The sequence below is a fragment of the Dipodomys merriami genome, unplaced genomic scaffold, assembly GCF_024711535.1.
Source record: "Dipodomys merriami isolate MVZ:Mamm:240054 unplaced genomic scaffold, mDipMer1.0.p SCAF_3, whole genome shotgun sequence".
Classification (NCBI taxonomy): Eukaryota; Metazoa; Chordata; class Mammalia; order Rodentia; family Heteromyidae; genus Dipodomys; species Dipodomys merriami.
The window spans coordinates 63,598,775-63,619,207 of NW_027204492.1; the positions used below are offsets into that span (position 1 = coordinate 63,598,775).

The window sequence follows — 20,433 nt, forward strand, 5'->3', positions numbered from 1 at the left end:
TAACCATGGCCCTAAATTCACTAATCATAGTTTTGCTAAATTGAACTATATAGTGATTAAGAATTTTCTGTTCCCTTTTGGGGGGGATTATGGGGAGCACAGAAATGGAGGGACAAAGGTAAACAAATGTAACAGTGGTACTCAATAGATACTGTGTAACTTGTGGGTGGGGTCAGGAGGGAAACACTGGGAGAGAACAAGGGAAGGAGTGACATTGTCCAAAAAGAAATGTACTCTGGGGGCTGGGAAGGTGGCTCAGTGGTAGAGCGCTTGCCTTGCATGCCTGAGGCCCTGGGTTCGATTCCTCAGCACCAGATAAGCAAAAAGAAAAAAACCAGAAGTGGCGCTGTGGCTCAAGTGGTAGAGCGCTAGTCTTGAGCTGAAGAGCTGAGGGACAGCACCCAGGCCAAGTTCAAGCACCACGACTGGACCCCCCCCCCAAAAAAAAGAAAAGAAAAAAGAAATGTACTCTTTACCTGACTTATGAAATGGTAACCCCGTCTGTATATCACCTTTATAATAACAATAAAAATATTTAATAATAATAAAATTTTCTGTTCATTGAAAGGAACATTAAAAGCCTGGCGCCAGGGGTTACACCTGTAATCCTAGCTACTCAGGATGCTAAGATCTGAGGGTTGTGTCTCAAACCCAGCCCAGGCAGGAAAGTCCGTGACTCATCTCCAGTTAACCACCAGTAAGCCGGAAGTAGAGCTGTGGCTCAGTGATAGAGGTCTAGCCTTGAGCAAAAGAGCTCAGTGACAGTAACAAGGCCCTGAGTTCAAGCCCCATGACCGACAAAAAAAGAAACATTAATATAGTGAAAGGGGCCAGACACTGGTAGCTCATGCCTGTAATCCTAGTTACTCAAGGAGATCTGAGAGTCACAGTTCAAAGCCAGCCTAGGCAGGAAAGTCCGTGAGACTCTTATCTCCAGTTAACCACTAGAAAACTGAAGTAATGTTGTGGCTCAAGTGGTAGAGCTCTTGCCTTGAGCTGAAGAGCTCAAGGCCAGAGCCCAGGCCCAGATTTAAAGCCCCATGGCCGACCAAAAAAAAAAAAAAGTAGTGAAAGGGCAGCCTGTATATGAGAGAAAATGCACATACTTGACAAAACTTGTATGCATATAGTAGGTGAACTCTACAAGTCATCAAGAAAAGACAGCCCAGTAGCGGGGGAAAAAAATGAGAAAAACACTAAAAGTAGATACCCAAATGGCTGATAAACATGAAAATGAACTCAGTTTCACCTGTCATCACTGAAAACTAAATTCTAAGCTAGGTTCCCATGGCTCACCACCTGTAATTCTAGCTACTTGGAAGACTGAGATCTGAGAATCAGTGTTCAAAGCCAACCTGGGCAGGAATGCCCTGAGCCTCTTCAATTAAACACTAAAAATCCAGAAATAGAGTTGTGGCTCAAAGTGATAAGAGTACTAGCCTTGAGCACAAAAGCTTAAGGACCGACTCCAGGACCAGCACACACACACACACACACAAGTAAGTTCTGATTATACCACTATGTTACCCACCAAAATAGTTAAAGAAGAAAAACTAGCATCAGTTAAGAAATGGAGAAACCAAAGCACTCTGCTATGGCATATGAAGTGTTAAATTACTTTTGATATTAGTTGAAAGTATGCATAGTCTATATAGTGTTCCTAGGTACCCACTCAATGGAAGTGCTTACAAGAATTCATGAGAAGATGTGTTCTAGAGTATTCATAGTAGCACTATTTATTTCAAAATATAAATTACCCAAATGTCCATCAACAATAGAATGAACAAAAATATTCTTACATGTTCACAAGCTGGAATATGCAGTAACCAATATGAATAAGTTACAGCTACATGCAACCATTTCTATGAGTATTACACGCCGTGCTAAAAGAAGCTAGACTTGAGAGAAATTATAGAACATCATTCCAATTGCACAGCAAAATGAATCTACAGTGTTAAAACAAGATAGAATTTCCTTTTGGGGTACAAGGTGTTTTAACAAGTAAAAGGGAAACTTCTTGTTACTCTAATACTTTGTTAACTAGTTTCTGGTTACCCAACTAGATCGTTTGTAACAAGTCATGGATCTGAATATTTCAGTTATGCACTTTTTTGTAGAAATGTTATATTTCAATTTTTAAAATGTGGGGAAATGGAAAATTAGAAGCATTTCTTCTAAAATACTAATGAAGGTTTTTCCTAAAAGATTTTCAATGTATTCTTGTGTTGCCTTTTCTTTCTTTTTTCCCTTCCTCCCTGCCTCCTTCCCTCCCTCCCTCCCTCCTTCCATCCCTTCCTTCCTTCCTTCCTTCCTCTTTTTCTGTGTGCTGGTACTGGGACTTGAACTCAGCCTGTGCTCAAGGCTGGCTCTGCCACATGAGTCACAGCTCTACTTCTGCCTTTGTGTGTGTGTGATTAATTGGAGATAAGAGTCTCATAGAGGGGCTGGGAAGTTGGCTCAGTGGTAGAGCGCTTGCCTTGCATGCCTGAGGCCCTGGGTTCAATTCCTCAGCACCACATAAGCAAAAAGAAAAAAGCAGGAATTGGTGCTGTGGCTCAAGTGGTAGAGCGCTAGCCTTGAGCTGAAGAGCTGAGGGACAGCGCTCAGGCCCAGAGTTCAGGCCCCACGACCGGACCCATCCCCCCCCCCAAAAAAAAAAAGAGTCTCATAGACTTTCCCAACCAGAGTAGCCTGGAATCTTGATCCTCAGATCTCAACCTCCTGAGTAGCTGGGATTACAGGTGTGTGCCAACAGCACCTGGCTGTATCTTCTAACTTAATAATAATATTCAGGTCTTGTTATGTCAATCTCAATGAAGTACTTTTTTGCAGTAGTGGAAATCAAGCCTAGTGCATTATGCATGTTCACCAGTACTCACCAGTACTCTATCACAGATCTGTGTTCCCAGTATTATTGCTCTAAAAATGAATTGAATATGATCAGTCATTACTATTTTAGATATAAAGGAATCAGTATTATAAAAATTAGTGCATAACTACCACAATGTTATATCCATACAACATTATCCAGGAATGAATTTTCCACAAAATTATATTGTTCCCTTGAGTAACAACTCTTTGTAAAAACCTTATGGTGTTGCTCACGCCTATAATCCTAGCTACTCAGGAGGCTGAGATCTGAGGATCACGGTTCAAAGCCAGCCCGGGTAGGAAAGTCCGTGAGACTCTTATCTCCAATAAACCACTAGAAAACCAGAAGTGGTGCTGTGGCTCAAGTGGTAGAGCACTCGCCTTAAGCCGAAGAGCACAGGGACAGCACCCAAGCCCATAGTTCAAGTCCCACAACCGACAAAACAAAAACAAAAAAAAACCTTATGGTTTTTTTCTGGATTATAAATAAATAAAGGAGAATTAGGACATCTAGTGATTTTGTCTTTCATCAAATGTTCTAAGTCGTGTTTTTTTGAAGTGTCCAAGGAAGCCAGGAAGTGTCAAATGAAGTTTGGAATGGAGAATAAGCCCATCGTTTTACACTCGCATTTAACCAGAGTGGAAAATATGTCCGTTGCAGGCACAGTTTTTTTCACTGTTTAGCAATAACTAGAGCTGTTTGAAGAACTAGAAAATAGGAAATTGCTGAGACCCACAGTATGGCTGTGTGCCTGGCCACAGTTGATTTCCTAAAAGGATGTACTAGAGGGAAGGGATAAAAATGAAGAGAACTAGCTGGGCACCAGTGGCTCATGCCTATAATCCTAGCTACTCAGGAGGCTGAGATCTGAGGATCACAGTTCAAAGCCAGCATTGGCAGGAAAATCCTTGAGACTCTTCAATAAACCCCCAGAAAACTGGAAGTGGCTCAGTAGCTGGAGTGGTAGAGCGCTAGCCTTGAGCTGAAGAACTCAGGGACAGCGCCAAGCCCAGAGTTCAGCCCCATGCCCCCCCCCCCACACACAAAATGAAGAGAACTCAGTAAGGATGAGACTCCATCTCTGAATAACCAGCAAAAAGCAAGGCTAGAGTTATGTCTCAAGTGGTTGAGCATCAGCTGTGAGCAATAAAAAATTTTCCTAGTCATACACACCTATGATTTACAAGTGAGGCACAGAGAGAGATTAACAGCAATAATAACAATTATAACTATAAAAAGAGCTTAGTAAAGATGAACTTATTGAGAAATCGATTGCAGTGGAATGTGATCAGGCTATCGTGTTTATCAGATGGAAGTAGAAGCAATAGGAGTTCCAACTCAAACAGCTGACTTTCAGGAGAAAATGTGATTTTTGTGTTTATAATCAAAGAGACTAAACATCGAGTTTGTTCCTAAGAACATGGAGTCCTTTCGGAGGAGAGGAAAGATCAGAATAAAGGTCTCGTTAGTTCTCACCTCAATCACAATTTTGTAGCAGTCTAGAACACAAGCCACACATTTTTAGCTTGTAGAACATGTACATTTGTGTAAACTTTGATCTCTTTAGCCCAGTTTAGCCAAATGCATGGTCTTGAACTTCCTACAGTGCTATTGCAGAAAGTACCCTGGAACATAAACCTTGTCAGAGGTATCGGACTAAGAGGCCTCTGAAGGAATCCTAGGGCTCAGGATTGTGAATTGTAACGGTAGAATCTTAAGGAAGTGGCGCTGTGGCTCAAGCATTAGAGCGCTTGCCTTGAGCTGAAGAGTGCAGGGACAGGGCTCAAGCCCAGAGTTCAAGCCCCACGACCGACCAAAACTAAAACAACAACAATAAAAAAAAATTTAAGGAAGGATTTCAGTTGTGGTTGCAGATGGGATTTATGTAATTTTTCCCCCTCTCTAACCAATGCATTCCTTCTTGACTGATGATTGGATTTCAGCTATGCTTTAGCCCAACTGTGTTGGCAGCAATCCCAGAAAATAAAGCAACTGACCCTTCTTTCCTGGCCAAAGTTGAGATTATGTGTCCCCAAACACATTTTGTACATACAGGAACAACTGCCTTCATGAACTCCATTGACAACTAACTAATTCTGCTCCAGTACTAAGTGAAAAACAGGAAATCGAATTCTTCCTGTCCAGCCACCTCCATCCTCCTCTTGGGCCCATCTTGTGTATTCTGGCTCTGGCCACTCTGGGCAAGTGGCAGTTATGCTAATATATTTTATACTTTCACACCTCTAGGCCTTTCCTATTGATATTACCTTAGGCTGTAATAGTCTGAAAACCTTGAACTCATCGTTTTCATCACTCCTTGAAGCTTTCTTGATAACTACCCTCAATCTAAGATACCCCAGGTTAAGCTGTAATTCACTACTTGCTTGCTCCTTTTGTGTTTGTATGTTAATTGACCATTCAAGACACATCTATTTCTTCTACTTTATCTGAGCCATTTTTTAATAAGTAGGGATAAACACTGCTTAAAGGTTGCATGGGTGTGACAAAGTACTTATGCTTGGGACTGACAGATCTGGGTTCAAATCCTAATCTCTTTCACTTGTTGCAGCCTAACTTTGGATAGGTAATTTCAACTCCCTGACTCGGTTGACTCATCTGTAACATGAGGACTATTAAGACTAGCTCCCCCGTGGCTAAGATGAAGTGATTTTAATATGAGAAAAGGGAAAACACCAGAAACAGTGCCTGTCACCTAGTAAGTCCTTCATAAACGTTTAGCGCTCATTATTACCCTTGTTTGAACCTATCCCAGAATGTACTGGGAAATTCTGTTCATCTTCTGATGTGCCTAATATCCAGCACTGTGCCCACAGTATGGCACACGGCTAGGAAATAGTTATGGAGTGGGTTAATGTATTAATAGATCTATGAAGTAATCAGAAAAATCTTTTCCTCTCAATTCTATTCTACTTCCTAACATGGTGCTTTTTATAGATCACAGAAAAACTTAAAATGCAGTCATTCAACACTCCCCGCCCCTGTTCCCCTTTTGCTTCGTCTCTGTTCTTCCTTTTCATGAAAACTCTTGTCTCACAAGTTCGAACCCAGCCCCATTCACTTCCAACAGCTTCGTCAAGCCTGGAGCTGGTGGCGGGGAGGAGGGTGGAAGCGGGAGGGGGAGCGGAGTGGAGGACTCCGAACGGGGTGTGGCCACCACGTCGCAGAGCCTGACTGCGCCTGCGTAGGCTGCGGCAAAGCTAAAACGCTCTCAGGCTTGCGCTCATATTGCTGGCTAGTTCTTGTGTTTAAAAGATCTCCCTTCTTACCCGCTCTCACTTTTGATCCGCCCAGCTTCCGGGCCTCAGGCTTCGGCTTTGTGCCGAGGCACCAACACACCCACCGTCCTCTCTCCGACGGACCGCTGAGCTCCCCGTTCCCGTTCCTGTCTCCTGGAACCATGTCTCTGGTAAGCCAGAATGCGCGCCCCGGCAGCGCAGAGACCACTGCAGATTTCAGCGACGGCCGGGGTGAAATGCAGGCTACTGACGCCTCTGGGCCCCCTATCTCCATGCTTGTCTCCGATGTCCCCCAGGGTCCTCAGGTTCCAGTTGACCCTCAGGGTGCCAGCGCTTCCCAGGCTGCGCCGGACCCAAATGACATCGAGATTCTCATCGATGAGCAGTCCCGACGTTTGGGGGCGCTCCGAGTCCATGACCCTCTAGAAGACAGGTCGATGGCTTTGGTGAATTTCATGCGAATGAAAAACCAAACGGAGGGATCTATCCAGCAATCAGAGATGCTGGAGTTTCTCAGGGAATACTCAGATCAGTTCCCCGAGATACTCAGACGAGCCTCTGCTTACCTGGATCGGGTCTTTGGGTTGAACCTGAGGGTTCTTGACCCCCAGACTGATACCTACAATCTAATCAGTAAGCGGGGTCCCCAAACCACCGAACGGCTAGCAGAGACCCTGGATATGCCAAAGGCAGGTCTCCTGGCCTTGGTCCTAGGCCACATCCTCCTGAATGGCAACAGGGCAAGAGAGGCCTCCATTTGGGACCTGCTGCTTAAGGTTGATGTGTTGGATGAGCCTCAGAGGATCAACAACCTCTTTGGGAACACAAGGAACCTCCTCACTACTGAATTTGTACGCATGCGATTTTTGGAGTACTGGCCAGTGTATGGCACTAATCCCCTTGAATTTGAATTCTTGTGGGGATCTAGAGCACACAGGGAAATCACAAAGATGGAAGCCCTGAAATTTGTAGCCGAGGCCCATGATGAAGAGCCCTGGAGCTGGCCAGAAGAATATAACAAGGCCCTGGAAGCTGATAAAGCAAAAGAAAAAAGCCAAGCTGCTGGCCTAGAGTTCTGGTCAGAGGACATTATGAATGATAAGGCAAATGATTTGGTCCAGTTGGCCATTAATGTCACTGAAGAGTTGCTACCTATCCACCAGGATGAGCTGTTGGCTCACACTGGCAAAGAATTTGAGGACGTATTCCCAAATATCCTCAGTCGAGCTACTCTAATACTTGATCTGTTCTATGGGTTCTCTCTGATTGAGGTTGATACCAGCGAGCACATCTACCTCCTTGTTCAACAACCAGAATCGGAAGAAGAGCAAGTTATGCTGGAGAGCCTGGGGAGACCCACTCAAGAATACGTCATGCCCATCCTAGGTTTGATCTTCCTGATGGGCAACCGAGTCAAAGAAGCCAACGTCTGGAACTTACTTCGGAGGTTCAGCGTGGATGTAGGCAGAAAGCATGCCATCACCTGTAAGCTGATGCGACAGCGCTACCTAGAATGCAGGCCTCTGTCTTACTCCAATCCAGTCGAATATGAGCTTCTGTGGGGTCCTCGGGCGCACCTTGAAATCACCAAGATGAAAGCCTTGGAGTATATGGCCAGACTCTACAGAAAACGACCACAGGACTGGCCTGAGCAATATAGGGAGGCTGTGGAAGATGAAGAGGCCAGAGCCAGATCTGAGGCAACCGCCATGTTCTTCTTTGGCTCCATGTGAAGAAGTCTTGAGAAAAAGGAATCACTTCAATTGTGTGACATCCGTTCAAGGGTCCCTGGGGAAAAGGGCACTGGTGCCCCAAATCAGAAGTTGGGGAGGGCTGGGGTAAAGAGTACACATTGTGCTTTCTGTGTTCCAGTTCTAATAGTGTCTACTTCTAAAATACCCTTCAGTGAGGTTCATGGTCAGTGTTTATAAATTAAATTGTTTGTCTCTCCTGTCTTGTTTCAGTATAAAAGTTCAGACAACTGTATAACATGTATTGGTAATATTTCTATCTTTGAGATAATCAGTAAAATGATCTAGTGCAGCAGTTACATCACACACACACACACACACACACACACACACACACACACACACACACACACACACACACACACACACACACACACACACACACACACACACACACACACACACACACACACACACACACACCCCAAAACCCATACCACTTATCTGTGGTTGCCCTCTCTTCGTGTCTCCTGTTGTGTTTAAAAAACAAAAAGACTGCCACTTCACTGTATTTGCTTTGCTGTTCTAGAGTGTAGTGAAAATAAAAGCCTAATGAATTAGATGCCCTGGGCTTATGCACTCATTTATTCTACAAACACTGCTTAAGCACCTGCATGCTCTGAGCACAGGCCTCTGTACTGGGAATAGAAAGGTAAAGAAGCCCAGAGCTTACTGGAGAAACTTTATGGAAGCAAACCCAGCAATTCTATTATGCTGGAACAAGTGGCATAGTATAGGAAGGGTAAGAAAATGGGTTGGGGTGGGGTTGTGCTATGGGAGTTAGAAACATTAACACCTAACTTTGGAGAAAGGCAATGGGGTCCAAGAAGGGTTGGAGGAGGTGCAACAGTATGAAATAGAGGTCAACATGGGAAGTAGTGAGGTGGGGAGGGGTGGTAGGAAGAATATGATGGTATGCAGGGCTGGGACAAGATGTGCTTTAGTAATACCTAATGTGAGGTTGAGGAGTGGGAGAAAAGCAGAGATTGTTGATGAAGACAGGGACAGAGAGTATAAAATGCCTTTAGGGGACTTGGAAGTAACCCACGAAAGACAAGGTTGAGTTGAAGGGAAGGGGAGGAAATGGGAGAGAAAAGTCTGGCAGAGCAAACAAGGGCCCATATCCTCAGAGAGGGGCTCTTGGGAAACTGACATGACATTCCTGAACACAGCTGATCTTCCATCCTGAGTCAGACAGATAGAACTATATGGGAACCCTCTTCCAGCATGATTTATTTCAGCACCCAAGCTGTTAAGGGGAGCCTTCTGGATCTCTTCATTCTGATTCCTCTCACAGCTTCTAACCTGACTTGCAGCTTTCCCTAAGCTTTCTCTAGAGGTCCTGCAAGGCATTCCTGTCGCCAGGGTGGGTATTATATGGAAAGCCATCTCTGACAGGGGCAAAGGGATGATGTCTACCAGTGCAGGCTTTATACTTCATCTCCCAGGCCTCAGCAAGCTTTTTGACCTTTACATCCTTTTTAATCACCAGAGGCTACCTTTAATGGCTACCTCCTAGCAGATAGGTGACAGTTTGGAAGATATTGCCCACATTTTATGTCAGCTTCAGGAAGAGAACACAACCTTCCAGCTGAGGAAGTGGACAGGGGGAGGGGAAAGAAACCCTGTTGGTCCCCAAGTCTGACCTGCCGCTATGCAGAAACCTAATTAGAACTGTCTGCTTGGGATCGGCACTGCGCAGGCGTCTCTGCGGTTGCCAGGGCAATCTAGCCCCCACCACATCTCAGTAATCTCCTGCTCTAGCAACATACCAAGAACTGAAGGCTCAAGGCGGGATTTCCGGTGACAAGAAAATTAGTACCTGGGGAGCCTGAGTGAAGGAATGCGGGGAAATGGGGTGGGGTCTTACCCGCCCCGCAAAACCTGGAGGCTTGGATTCCCCAGCCTCCTTGAACCCTGAAATCTGTTTAGGCTTGCAGGGTGGGGCGGGGGGGGGGGGAAGGAAACAAGCAAATTAAGGTGTCAATCTTTTCCTGCTCTGACTTTTTGAACTCATAAGTTCTTCTAGGGCCTCCAGGAAAAGAAACAACCCTCTAAGAAGGTGTAGCTTATGGAGCAACAATGATCAATGTAAAACTGCTACTTGTTTTACAATTAACTGTATGGCAAACATTGTGCTGCGGGTTTTCCTGTGCTTGGCTCTAACCACCAATTCTCCAAGAAGCACTTTGATATTCCCATTTGACACTACAGTAAACTGAGGAGTAACTAATATGTCCAAAGTCACACAACCAATCAATGAATGAGAGCTGGGCTTGAAGTCCACAGAGCCCTCCTCAAGAGTCTCATGAATGACCACTGTAAACTCCACTCTGTCCTAGGATCCTTACCCAATCGGGTCCTCTGTGAGCCCTCAGCTTTACCTGCTGCCCTTCACCCAGCAAAGAGCCAAGAGTCACCACTTCTCACCCTGCATAAGTTTTAGTAATGTTTATTGCAATCGTGAAAAAAAAATTTCCTGGCAGAACTCGACTTATCCAAAGCCGCTCAGAAATAGAAGAATCAAAGTGAGGCAGAGCCCTGTGTCACCAGTGTCACAGACAGTTTTCCAGAAATGACAAATATGAGACTTGCAGGGCATGTGCCCAGGGTAAGGGACATGAAGAGTTCTTTCGGAGGGACACAGAAGTTCCTGTGAAAGACATGAGATACCTAAGGGACTTCCCACCCTTTAGGCACCAGCTTGGAATTGACACCCCCTAGGAGAAACACGGGTGGAAGTGGGTGTCTGGCCAACACATATTCATCGGATGAATGATCATTGTTTAAGCCTAAATCATGTTCTAAGTCATATCAAATATCCTTTTCATCTCTGTGAATTTATGTACAAAGTGGGAAGATCTGAGTTCATTGACAGATTCTGTAGGCCACCAGCACTCAACTACTACTGAAGTTTTGACGGAGTTGGGACTCGTAGAGTGGGTTAGGTCTGGACTCCTCATCCTAGATGTATAATGCCACTGAGAGACCCGTGCACATGTGAGTAGGTTCTTTCCTGGGGAAATACCATTGCGAATATATTCACTTTCAGTAGCTGAAGCCCAAGAGTATCCATTTTCTGAGAAGATGGGTGGTTAGGAAAGCATTTCCCTGCCCTTTCCATACCTTCTGTACACACACACACACACACACACACACACACACACACATACACACATACATGCATGTGCATGTGCGCACGCGCACACACACACAAACACACACACACACACACACACAAACACACACACACACAAGCTGTCCATAAATAAGTATACAGTCAGAGAAAAGCTGGGCTTGATTGGCATACGTGAATTTCAAGGCAAATTTTCCAGTCCCCTTCCCCCTGAACTGCTGCCCTTAAACCTTCTGATATCCATGATCTTGGATCAACCCATAACCACCCTACAGGTTCAGACAAGGTCCATATAGTCTCCTCAGGACCTGCAGATAGTGAGATTTCTCGCTGAAAAGGGCTTCTTTTCTTCTCCAATGAATAATCTTAAGGAATTCTCAGTATACGGGGTTTGGGGCTAGTTAGAAAGAATGCTGGAAAGGAAACAGAAACCCAAGGCGGTTTGTTTTGTTTGGTTTTGGTGGATTTTTTTGTAGACTTAGGAATAAGCCAAGCATTTGATAAAGTAGGAGCAATACATTCGAATGACTAAGAACTTTAGATCTATTCAGTGCTTATTCTATCACTTGGTTAGCTGAGTGACCTTGGGCAAGTTACACAACCTCTCTTTCCAGACTTCTTGAAGTTACTTTCAACTTGCTAGAAAAGGCTAGAATCACACAGTATTTGATAAGTATCATCCAAGCCAATTGTGTCACAATTTAGTGAAATTTCCATATTTCACCATTGCTTTAAACTTTTCTACTTGTCTGAGCTGGGAATGCAGCTTAGTGGTAGACTTGTTGCCTAGTATGCTCAAGGCAATAGGATACATTTTCAACATAAAAAAAGATGACTACATGTTGATACTTTGGTAGCTGAATTCAAATGAAATTGGAGTTCTAGCCACATGTGGTGGGGATGCCTGTATTCCCAGCACTCTGGAGTCTGAGGCGGGAGGATCATAAGACTGAGGCCAATCTGAGCTACTTAGCAAGTTCCAGGCAAACATAGACACATATGAGATAGAGAAAGAAAAACAGAGAGACAGAGACAGAGACAGAGAGAGAGAGAAGAAGAAAAAAAACTGGGCTCATGGAATTAACTAATCTTTGTTTTCTTTAGTAAATACTTCAGGCAAATATTAACCCTAGGAGGTTATGGATTAGTAATATTTAGCTACAGTAATATTTTCTTTGTAGACATTCATCCATGTGACACTTTTCCGGGGATCATAGGTAATCTCTTTAAGCAGACCTTTAATGCTTTACAAAAATTCAACTCCTGGGTTGGGAATGTGGCTCAGTGGTAGAGTGCTTGCCTCGCATGCATGAAGCCCTGGGTTTGATTCCTCAGTACCACATACACAGAAAAAGCCAGTAGTAGTGTTGTGGCTCCAGTGGTAGAGTGCTAGCCTTGAGCAAAAAGAAGCTTGGGGACAGTGCCCAGGCCCTTAGTTCAAGCCCTAGCAGAAAAACAAATTCAACTCCTTACTTAGGATGACTTTGATTATAGGAGAGTGTGGATAGGAAGTTGTGGACTATTGATTCCAGTCCTTTTTTTAAAAAAAAATCTCTTTTCAGAATTTTGAACAGACTTATTTTGAACTCCCTTTCGTATTTATCTACAGTTGCTCATTTCTTCAGTTATGAATTCTGCCATTTGTTGAGTTTCATTCAGTATCTTACTGGTGTTTTTTTGTATATGCATGCATATGTGTATGCTCACACACACACACACACACACACACACACACACACACACACACATCCATCTTGTATTTGTATGCTCTCTTTAGCAGGAATTGTCTTTTGAGAGACTCTGAAGCTGTTCCTGCTGCCAATCTCTCCTCTCTGGAGGGGTGGGCAGGAGGGAGCTAATGCAGCCTGCTGCAGCTGTTCCACTCCAGCTCTCCCAACACAGATGCAATGTCTTTCTGAGCTTGGAGGCTCTGGGGGAAGACCTAGAGAGAACAACTCCTGCTCCTCCCGCCAAACACTGGAGCCTTCTCCATATCTTTCAGTCTATCTCCCTATCTTTTATCCAAGTATTTGCTGCCCTTCATTACACTGGGTTTTTATCACTTACGCACTCCCTAGTGCTGTTTCCATGGGATTTCAGGAAGGAGGAGAACAGCAGAGACATGGTCTCACACCTTGGTCAGAAAATGGCATTCGTTTTCATAGGTAAAACATAAAATCAACCTACATTTTCACTGCAAATATTTGGTTTTCACTTGTTAGTGGAACTATAGAAGGTCTTAAGGAGTGATGGAGTAGGAGATTGCTAAAAATTAACAATGCAGTAATATATGTTGTTAGGTACAAAAAGCAAGTTGTGAAACACTATATTCAATGGCAATGTCTAAGTGTATAAGTAATGAAAATATATGTAAATAAAAAAGCATAACAACAGTGCTAGAGTAATAGCCTCATAAAGATGTCACGCCCTAATCCCTGAAACTTGTGAATATGTTACCTTATATGGCAAAAGAGGCTTTTGATATGTGACTGAATTAAGGATATTTAAACAGGGAGTTTAGGGACTGGAGGCATGGATCAGTTGGTAGAGTGCTAGCTAATGAGTGAAAGCATCAGTTCCCCAGTTCCAGTCCAGACCTCTGACCTAAAAATGAAAAGAGAAAAGAAATGTGGGGTTTATCCTTATCCAGATGGCCTTGATGCAAACACAAGGATCCTTATAAGAAGGAGACAGGAAGCTGAGTTAGTGGTAGATGTGACAATGAAATCAAAAAGCAAAGAATGAGTGGGGCACTGGTAGCTCCTGCCTGTAATCCTACCTACTTAAGGGGCTGAGACTTGAAGATTAGGGTTCAAAGCCAGTCTGAGCAAAAAAGCTAATGAGACTCTTTTCTCCACCAGCCAGCAAAAAGCCCGAAGTGGAGCTGTGGCTCAAATGGTAGAGTTCCAGCCTTGAGAGAGTTCCAGCCTTGAAAAATTCCAGGTAAGAGTTCAAGGCCCTGAGTTTAAGACTCAGTACCAGCAAACACAGACACAGACACAGACACAGACACACACACACACACACACACACACACACACACACACACACACACACACACACACAGAAAGAGAGAGAGAGAGAGAGAGCATTAAGACAGCTCCTATACACTGAAAAAGACAAGGATTTTCTCCTCAGAGCCTCCAAAAAGAATCAACTCTGACTTTAGTCCAATGAGACTTTATTTTAAACTTCTTCCCAAATTATAAGATAATAAATCTTTATTGTTTTAAGTTATTGTTTCTGTGTTTTTATTAAGTTTGTGGGTTTTTTCCTGGTATTGGGACTTGAACTCAGGGCCTGGGTGCTGTTCTGCATTTTCACTCAAGGCAGGTACTCGATCACTTGAGCCACAGTTCCACTTCTGGCTTTTTGCTGGTTAGTTGGAAATAAGAGTCTCACAGACTTTTCTGCCCAGGCTGGCTTCAGAACATGATCCTTAAATTTTAGCCTCATGAGTAGCTAGAATTACAGAGATAAGCCACCATAGCCCAGCCTGTGGTTATTATAACAGCAATAAGAAAGTAAACAGATGCTTATTACAGGATAAATAATTTTAGAATTATTAAAGTTTATACTTTTGCTTGAAAGCAAATTAACATCTTTAGAGAAACTAAATTCAACATTTAAAGCATCTCTGTCTATAATAATGGGACTTGTATCATCTTTTGATGACAAAATATAATAGTATTATAATAATCATGGTAGAAGAAAGCAGAAAGAAATAAACACACAGGTACTTTCATGTTCTATGGAAGCATAAATTGGTCCTGGGTTATATTATATTAAATGGTGCTACATTAAATATATATGTTTATGTTCTGGTACATTGGTATTCCATCTCTAGAAATGAACTTTTATTTTTTTATTTTAATTTTAATTTTTATTGTGAAAATACTGTACAGAGGTTACAATTATATGGGCAATATAATGAGTACATTTCTTATCAAGCATTGTAGCCTCCTCCTTTGTTTCCCCTTCCAATCCCTTCCCACCCGAAATGAACTTTTAAAAAGCATTCTTGGGTGTTAATTTCCATTTGGTTTGAGGAATCACTCTAGACTTGATTTATAAAAGGAAATTTGAACATAACCTAAAACTTTAATAATATGTTAAGGGTAAGGGAAATTAAAGTCTGTTTACAGAATGGAAGAGTATACAGGCATTAGGAATGGATATAAAAGAATGGTTAATATTAAGAAAATCATATTCACAGTATGATCCAATTTTCGTAAAATAGAAAAGGACTATTTGTTCAGCTACATTATAATCTCATTCTTGTTTGCTTAGTGGTTTTACAGATGCTATTAATTTTTTAAAATATATTCTCATATGCACTTTCTTAATTTTCCCCAGTGGAATTAAATTTACTCATGAATTGAAGACATAAACACAAAAGATGTACTGTGATGATCACTTTCTTACGAAAAGTGGAAAAAAAGAGAATCATGATATTGTGATGTGGATTTATTTGATGGGGGAGATAGCCTTATATGCTATGGATGGGAACATACACACAAATGTCTTATTACAAGGACCTTTGGCAGCAAAATGATACTTTTTACTAATTTATTGCTATTATGAAGGAGTCATAAAAACAGGTTACAATTCCATGGCAGGTTATGAGTACACCGCTTCTTGGACAATGTTACCCCACAAAATGATACTTTTGAAGATTTTTCTCAGGAAAGCAGCATATCCAATGTCAAAGAGGCTGGTGTCTTTTTTGTCTCACATTGAGTACCGACAGGTGGACCCATTGCAACAATGAGATGTACAAGTCGTTATGTTGAAAAACGAACTATACCACTTTGGCCGGGAGTGGGGTGGGAGGGTGGGGGGGGGGGTGGGGAGGGGTAGGAGATGGGAAGGGATGGGAAGGGGAAAAAAAGGAGGAGGCAACAATGCTTGATAAGAAATGTACTCATTACCTTGCCCATGTAATTGTAACCCCTCTGTACGGTATTTTCACAATAAAAAAAAAAAAAGAAAGAAAGAAAAAAACAACAACAAAAAAACCCATAAGGGCTGGGAAGGTGGCTCAGTGGTAGAGCGCTTGCCTTGCATGCCTGAGGCCCTGGGTTCGATTCCTCAGCACCACATAAGAAAAAAGAAAAAAGCTGGAAGTGGCGCTGTGACTCAAGTGGTAGAGCGCTAGCCTTGAGCTGAAGAGCTGAGGGACAGCGCCCAGGCCCAGAGTTCAGGCCCCACGACCGGACCAAAAAAAAAAAAAACCCATAAAACTGGGAGAGAATAAAAGTGTAAAAGTTTTTTTTTTGGGGGGGGGGTCCAGTCTTTGAAAACAAGCCAATGTATTTTATTATTTGCATGTAAATGCTTTTTTCATTTTAAAATTATTATAAAGGTGATATACAGATGGGTTACAGTTACATAAGTCAGTTACATTTCTTTTGGGATAATGTCACTCCTTCCCTTACTCTCTTTCCCAGTTTTTCCTTCCCATCCTCACCCACAAGTTGTATAGTTCATTTTCAACAGAGTGTCTAGTGAGTACCACTGCTGCATTTGTTCACCCTTTGTCCCATTTTTTCTGTGCCCCCCATTGTCCTCCCAAAGACAGATAAATGAATAAACAAGACAAGAAGAAAAGAAAAAGAACAATAAAGAAAAACACCTCTCATTTCCATTTTCTAGAGTTCATTTCAATAAATGTGACCAGAGGCACATAGCCATTTTGCTTTTGTGTTCCTTACTTTTGGTTTGTCTGCTTTTGTGCGTTTTTAAAAATTATCTTTAAGTAATTGCACAAGGGAGTTGCCAGTTTAGGAATGTAATCATGCCTATAATCCTAGCTACACAGGACGCTGAGATCTTAGAATCACAGTTCGAAGCTACCCTGCAGAAAAGTCTGTGAGACTCTTATATCCAATTAACCACAAAAAGCCAGAAGTAGAGCTGTGGCTGAAGTGGTAGAGCACTAGCCTTGAGTATAGAAGTTCTGGGCCAGCACCCAAACCCTGAGTTCATGTCCCAGTACTGGCAAACCAAAAACCAAAAACAAAACCAATGCATCTTGACTAATGTTACCCCTTCATTAATGTCACATTCTCATCCATCCCTCCCCTACTAACCCCTTCCTTCACTCTTCTTGATTTTGTAGGATATACATTGAATTCTTCACTGCATTCTCCCCCTTCTCTCCTCTTCATTTGTCTACACTTTTCCTCTTGATCTCACCACACCCTTTTCAAGTACCCACTTGCTGATGTTTATTTTGTTGACCTTTGACTCTGGCTTTCTAAGGAATTGCACTATTTGAGTTCTCCCTTGAATCTACCACATTTCAGTCAATACATTTGTATATACTTGCATACCACCCAACGTATTTACTTACAAGTTTACAAGCTAATTCTAGATTTCCATATATGAGGAAAGCACAGATCCTTTGTATCTCTGGACCTGACTTACTTCACTTAGCAATTTTTCCAGGTCTTTTCATTTCTTTACAAATGGTACAATATCATTCTTTCTAATGGATGAGTAAAATTCCATTTTGTGTGTGTATATATATATATATATATATATATATATATATATATATATATATATATCACATCTTCTTAATCCATTTATTCATGGGGGGGGGGTGACTGGGCTGATTCCATACCTTGGCTATGGTGAATAGTACTGTAATAAACATGGTTTTGATGGTGGCTTTATTGCATCCTGGTTTGTAATCTTTTGGATAAATGTCCAGGAGTTGAATTGCTGGATCATAGGGTAGCTCTATGTTTAATTTTTTTGTTGTTGTTTAATTTTTTTTAAGGAACATCCATACTGCTTTCCAGACTAGTTGAACAAGTTTATATTCCCACCAAAAGTGTATTAGGATTCCCTTTTGGCTACATTCTTGCTAGTATCTGTTATTTTTTTTAAAAAAACACACTCTTTTTAAACAAATGGATAAAAGAATAAATAAAAAGTAAATAATGCTTGCTTACCATAGCCCTGGGTTTGATTCTTCAGTACCACATGAACAGAAAAAGCCAGAAGTGGTGTTGTGGCTCAAATGGTAGAGTGCTAGCCTTGAGCAAAAGAATCTCAGGGACAGTGTCCAGGCCCAGAGTTTAAGCCCCAGGACTGGCAAAAAAAAAAAAGGTAAATTATACTAGGAGTCAGTGGCTTGAGCTGTAATCCTAGCTATTCAGGAGGCTGAGATCTGAGGATCATGGTTTGAAGCCAGCCCCGGCAGGAAAATCCATGAGACTCTTTTATCTCCACTTAATCACCAGAAAACCAGAAGTGGTGCAGTGGCTCAAAGTGGTAAAATGCTAGCCATTAGCACAAAAGCTCAGGAATGGCATCCAGGCCCTGAGTTCAAGCTCCCAACAGACAAAAAATAAGTAAAAATAAATGAGAAAACCTCTTGAGACACAAAATGCACAAGTGGCAAAAAGCAAAAATAGACAAGTGAGCTGGGCTCTGGTGGCTCACACTTGTAATTCTAGCTACTTAAGAGGCTGAGATCTGAGGATCACAGCTCAGAATCAGTCCAGGCAGAAAAGTCTGTGAGAATCTTATCTTCAATTACCCACATAAATAGCCAGAATTGAGAGGTGGCTCATATGGTAGAGCATTAGCCTTGAGCTAAAGGCTAAGGGAAAACTTCCTGGCCCTGAGTTCAAGCCTAGTAGCCACACACACACACACACACACACACACACACACACACACACACACACACGCACACACACACACGCACACACACACACACACACACACACACACACACACGACAAATGAGATCACATCAAAGGGAAAAGCTCAGGAGAGTAAAAGGGCAACCTATAGAATAGGAGAAAATCTTTGCAAGGAGTTCAGATACAAAAACTATATATAACTGACCTAACTCAATGGCAAAAAGAAAAACAAAACACTCAAGCTTAAAAATAGGTGAAAGACCCGGCACCGGCGGCTCGCGCCTGTTATCCTAGCTACTCAGGAGGCTGAGTTCTGAGATTTTAAGCCAGTCTAGACAACACTCTACCAATTGAGCCACAGCTTCAATTTGGCTTTTTTGGTGTTTAGAAATAAGAGTCTCATGGACTTTCCTGCCTGAGCTGGCTTTGAACCAGCACTGGGTTGTGGAATGATATTTAAATGTTAAATTTGAATGTGATGAACTGATTCATGGAGTTTTGCTATGTTATATAGCTTTGTTATAAATTAACAATTTTTGATAGCTGGATTTGCTTTCTTTGTTAAATTCTAATCTCTAAAGGCAAATGCAGAGATTATGGTTGTTCATAAATAGTGCCAAAGTAAGCTCAATTTACATATCAGGAAATTGGGTGTCAGTTGACTGTTTACTAAACATGTGTTTCAGAAGACTTGTAAATGTAGCCACGTGTAGTGGCTCAAGATTATAATCCTAGTTACTTGGTACCTGAAGACAGGGATTGTGATTCAAGGCCAGCCCAGGCATAAAAGTTTGTGAAATTCCATCTCAACCAATGGCTGGGTGTAGTGGCATACACCTGTTAGCCAAGCCACAGGGGAAGCACAATGGCTGGGCATGGTGGCACATGCCTGTCATCAAAAGGCATAAGTTAAAAATTGTCTTACTGTAATGAAAGCTGCTGTTTGGGACATTAGATTTATCCTTTTTATTTTGAGAGTGGTTTGGGGAATAAAGTGGATTTGTGTGTGTGTGTGTGTGTGTGTGTGTGTGTGTGTGTGTGTGTGTGTGTGTGTGTGTGTGTGTGTGTGTGTGTGTGTGTGTGTGTGTGTGTGTGTGTGCCTGTCCTGTGGCTTTAACTCAGGGCTCTGGTACTGTCCTTGAGTTTTTGTGCTCAAAGCTAGTGCTCTACTACCTGAACCACAGCTCCATTTCTGGCTTTTGCTGGTTAATTGGAGATAAGAGTCTCTGAGTTTTTCCTACCCTGGTTGACTTACAACCACAATCCTCAGATCTCTGCCTCCTGAGTGGGTAGGATTACAGGCATGAGCCCCTGGCCCCTGGCTTTGAGTGGATTTTTTTTTAAAGATCTTAAAGATTATGAGAATGCTTACCAAAAACAGTCAGAAAATGCTAGGTGCCTGTGGCTCATGCCTGTGATCTTAGCTCCTAAGGAAACTGAGACCTAGAGGATCTTGGTTCAAAGCGGGCAGAAAAATCCTTGAGGTTCTTCTCCAAATTAATCAGCAAAATACTGAGAGGCATGGCTCAAGTGGCACAGCACCAGTGGTTCAGCAAGTAAATGGAGCATGAGGCCCAGAGGTAAAGCCCTGGTACCAGCACGTGTCTGCACACAGGGAAAAAAAAAATCACAGAAACTTCTTGCAGGAAATGTCTGTTTCATTCCATTCTCACTTTGAAGGCTGTCTTATTTTGAAACCCTGCCTCAATACCCTCCCTCCCATACACACAAACCACAAAACTACTAGTCTACTATA

General features: G+C 42.5%; 1 protein-coding gene across 16 annotated transcripts in view; it reads left to right on the forward strand.

Annotated features, from left to right (window-relative positions):
• Magee2 (MAGE family member E2) overlaps window positions 1–8,442 on the forward strand; it is a 157,277-nt gene extending 148,835 nt beyond the window's left edge. For 14 of the 16 annotated variants that reach the window (XM_070040167.1, XM_070040172.1, XM_070040165.1 and 11 more), the window contains one exon: window positions 6,185–8,442. In XM_070040167.1, coding sequence (XP_069896268.1) covers window positions 6,185–7,862 — 1,678 coding nt within the window. In that variant the 3' untranslated portion in view covers window positions 7,863–8,442. Of the gene's footprint in view, window positions 1–5,578; window positions 5,589–6,184 lie in introns of those variants that run through there. The other 2 variants (XM_070040175.1, XM_070040177.1) reach the window with 2 other exon arrangements.
• Window positions 8,443–20,433: the final 11,991 nt, after the last annotated feature.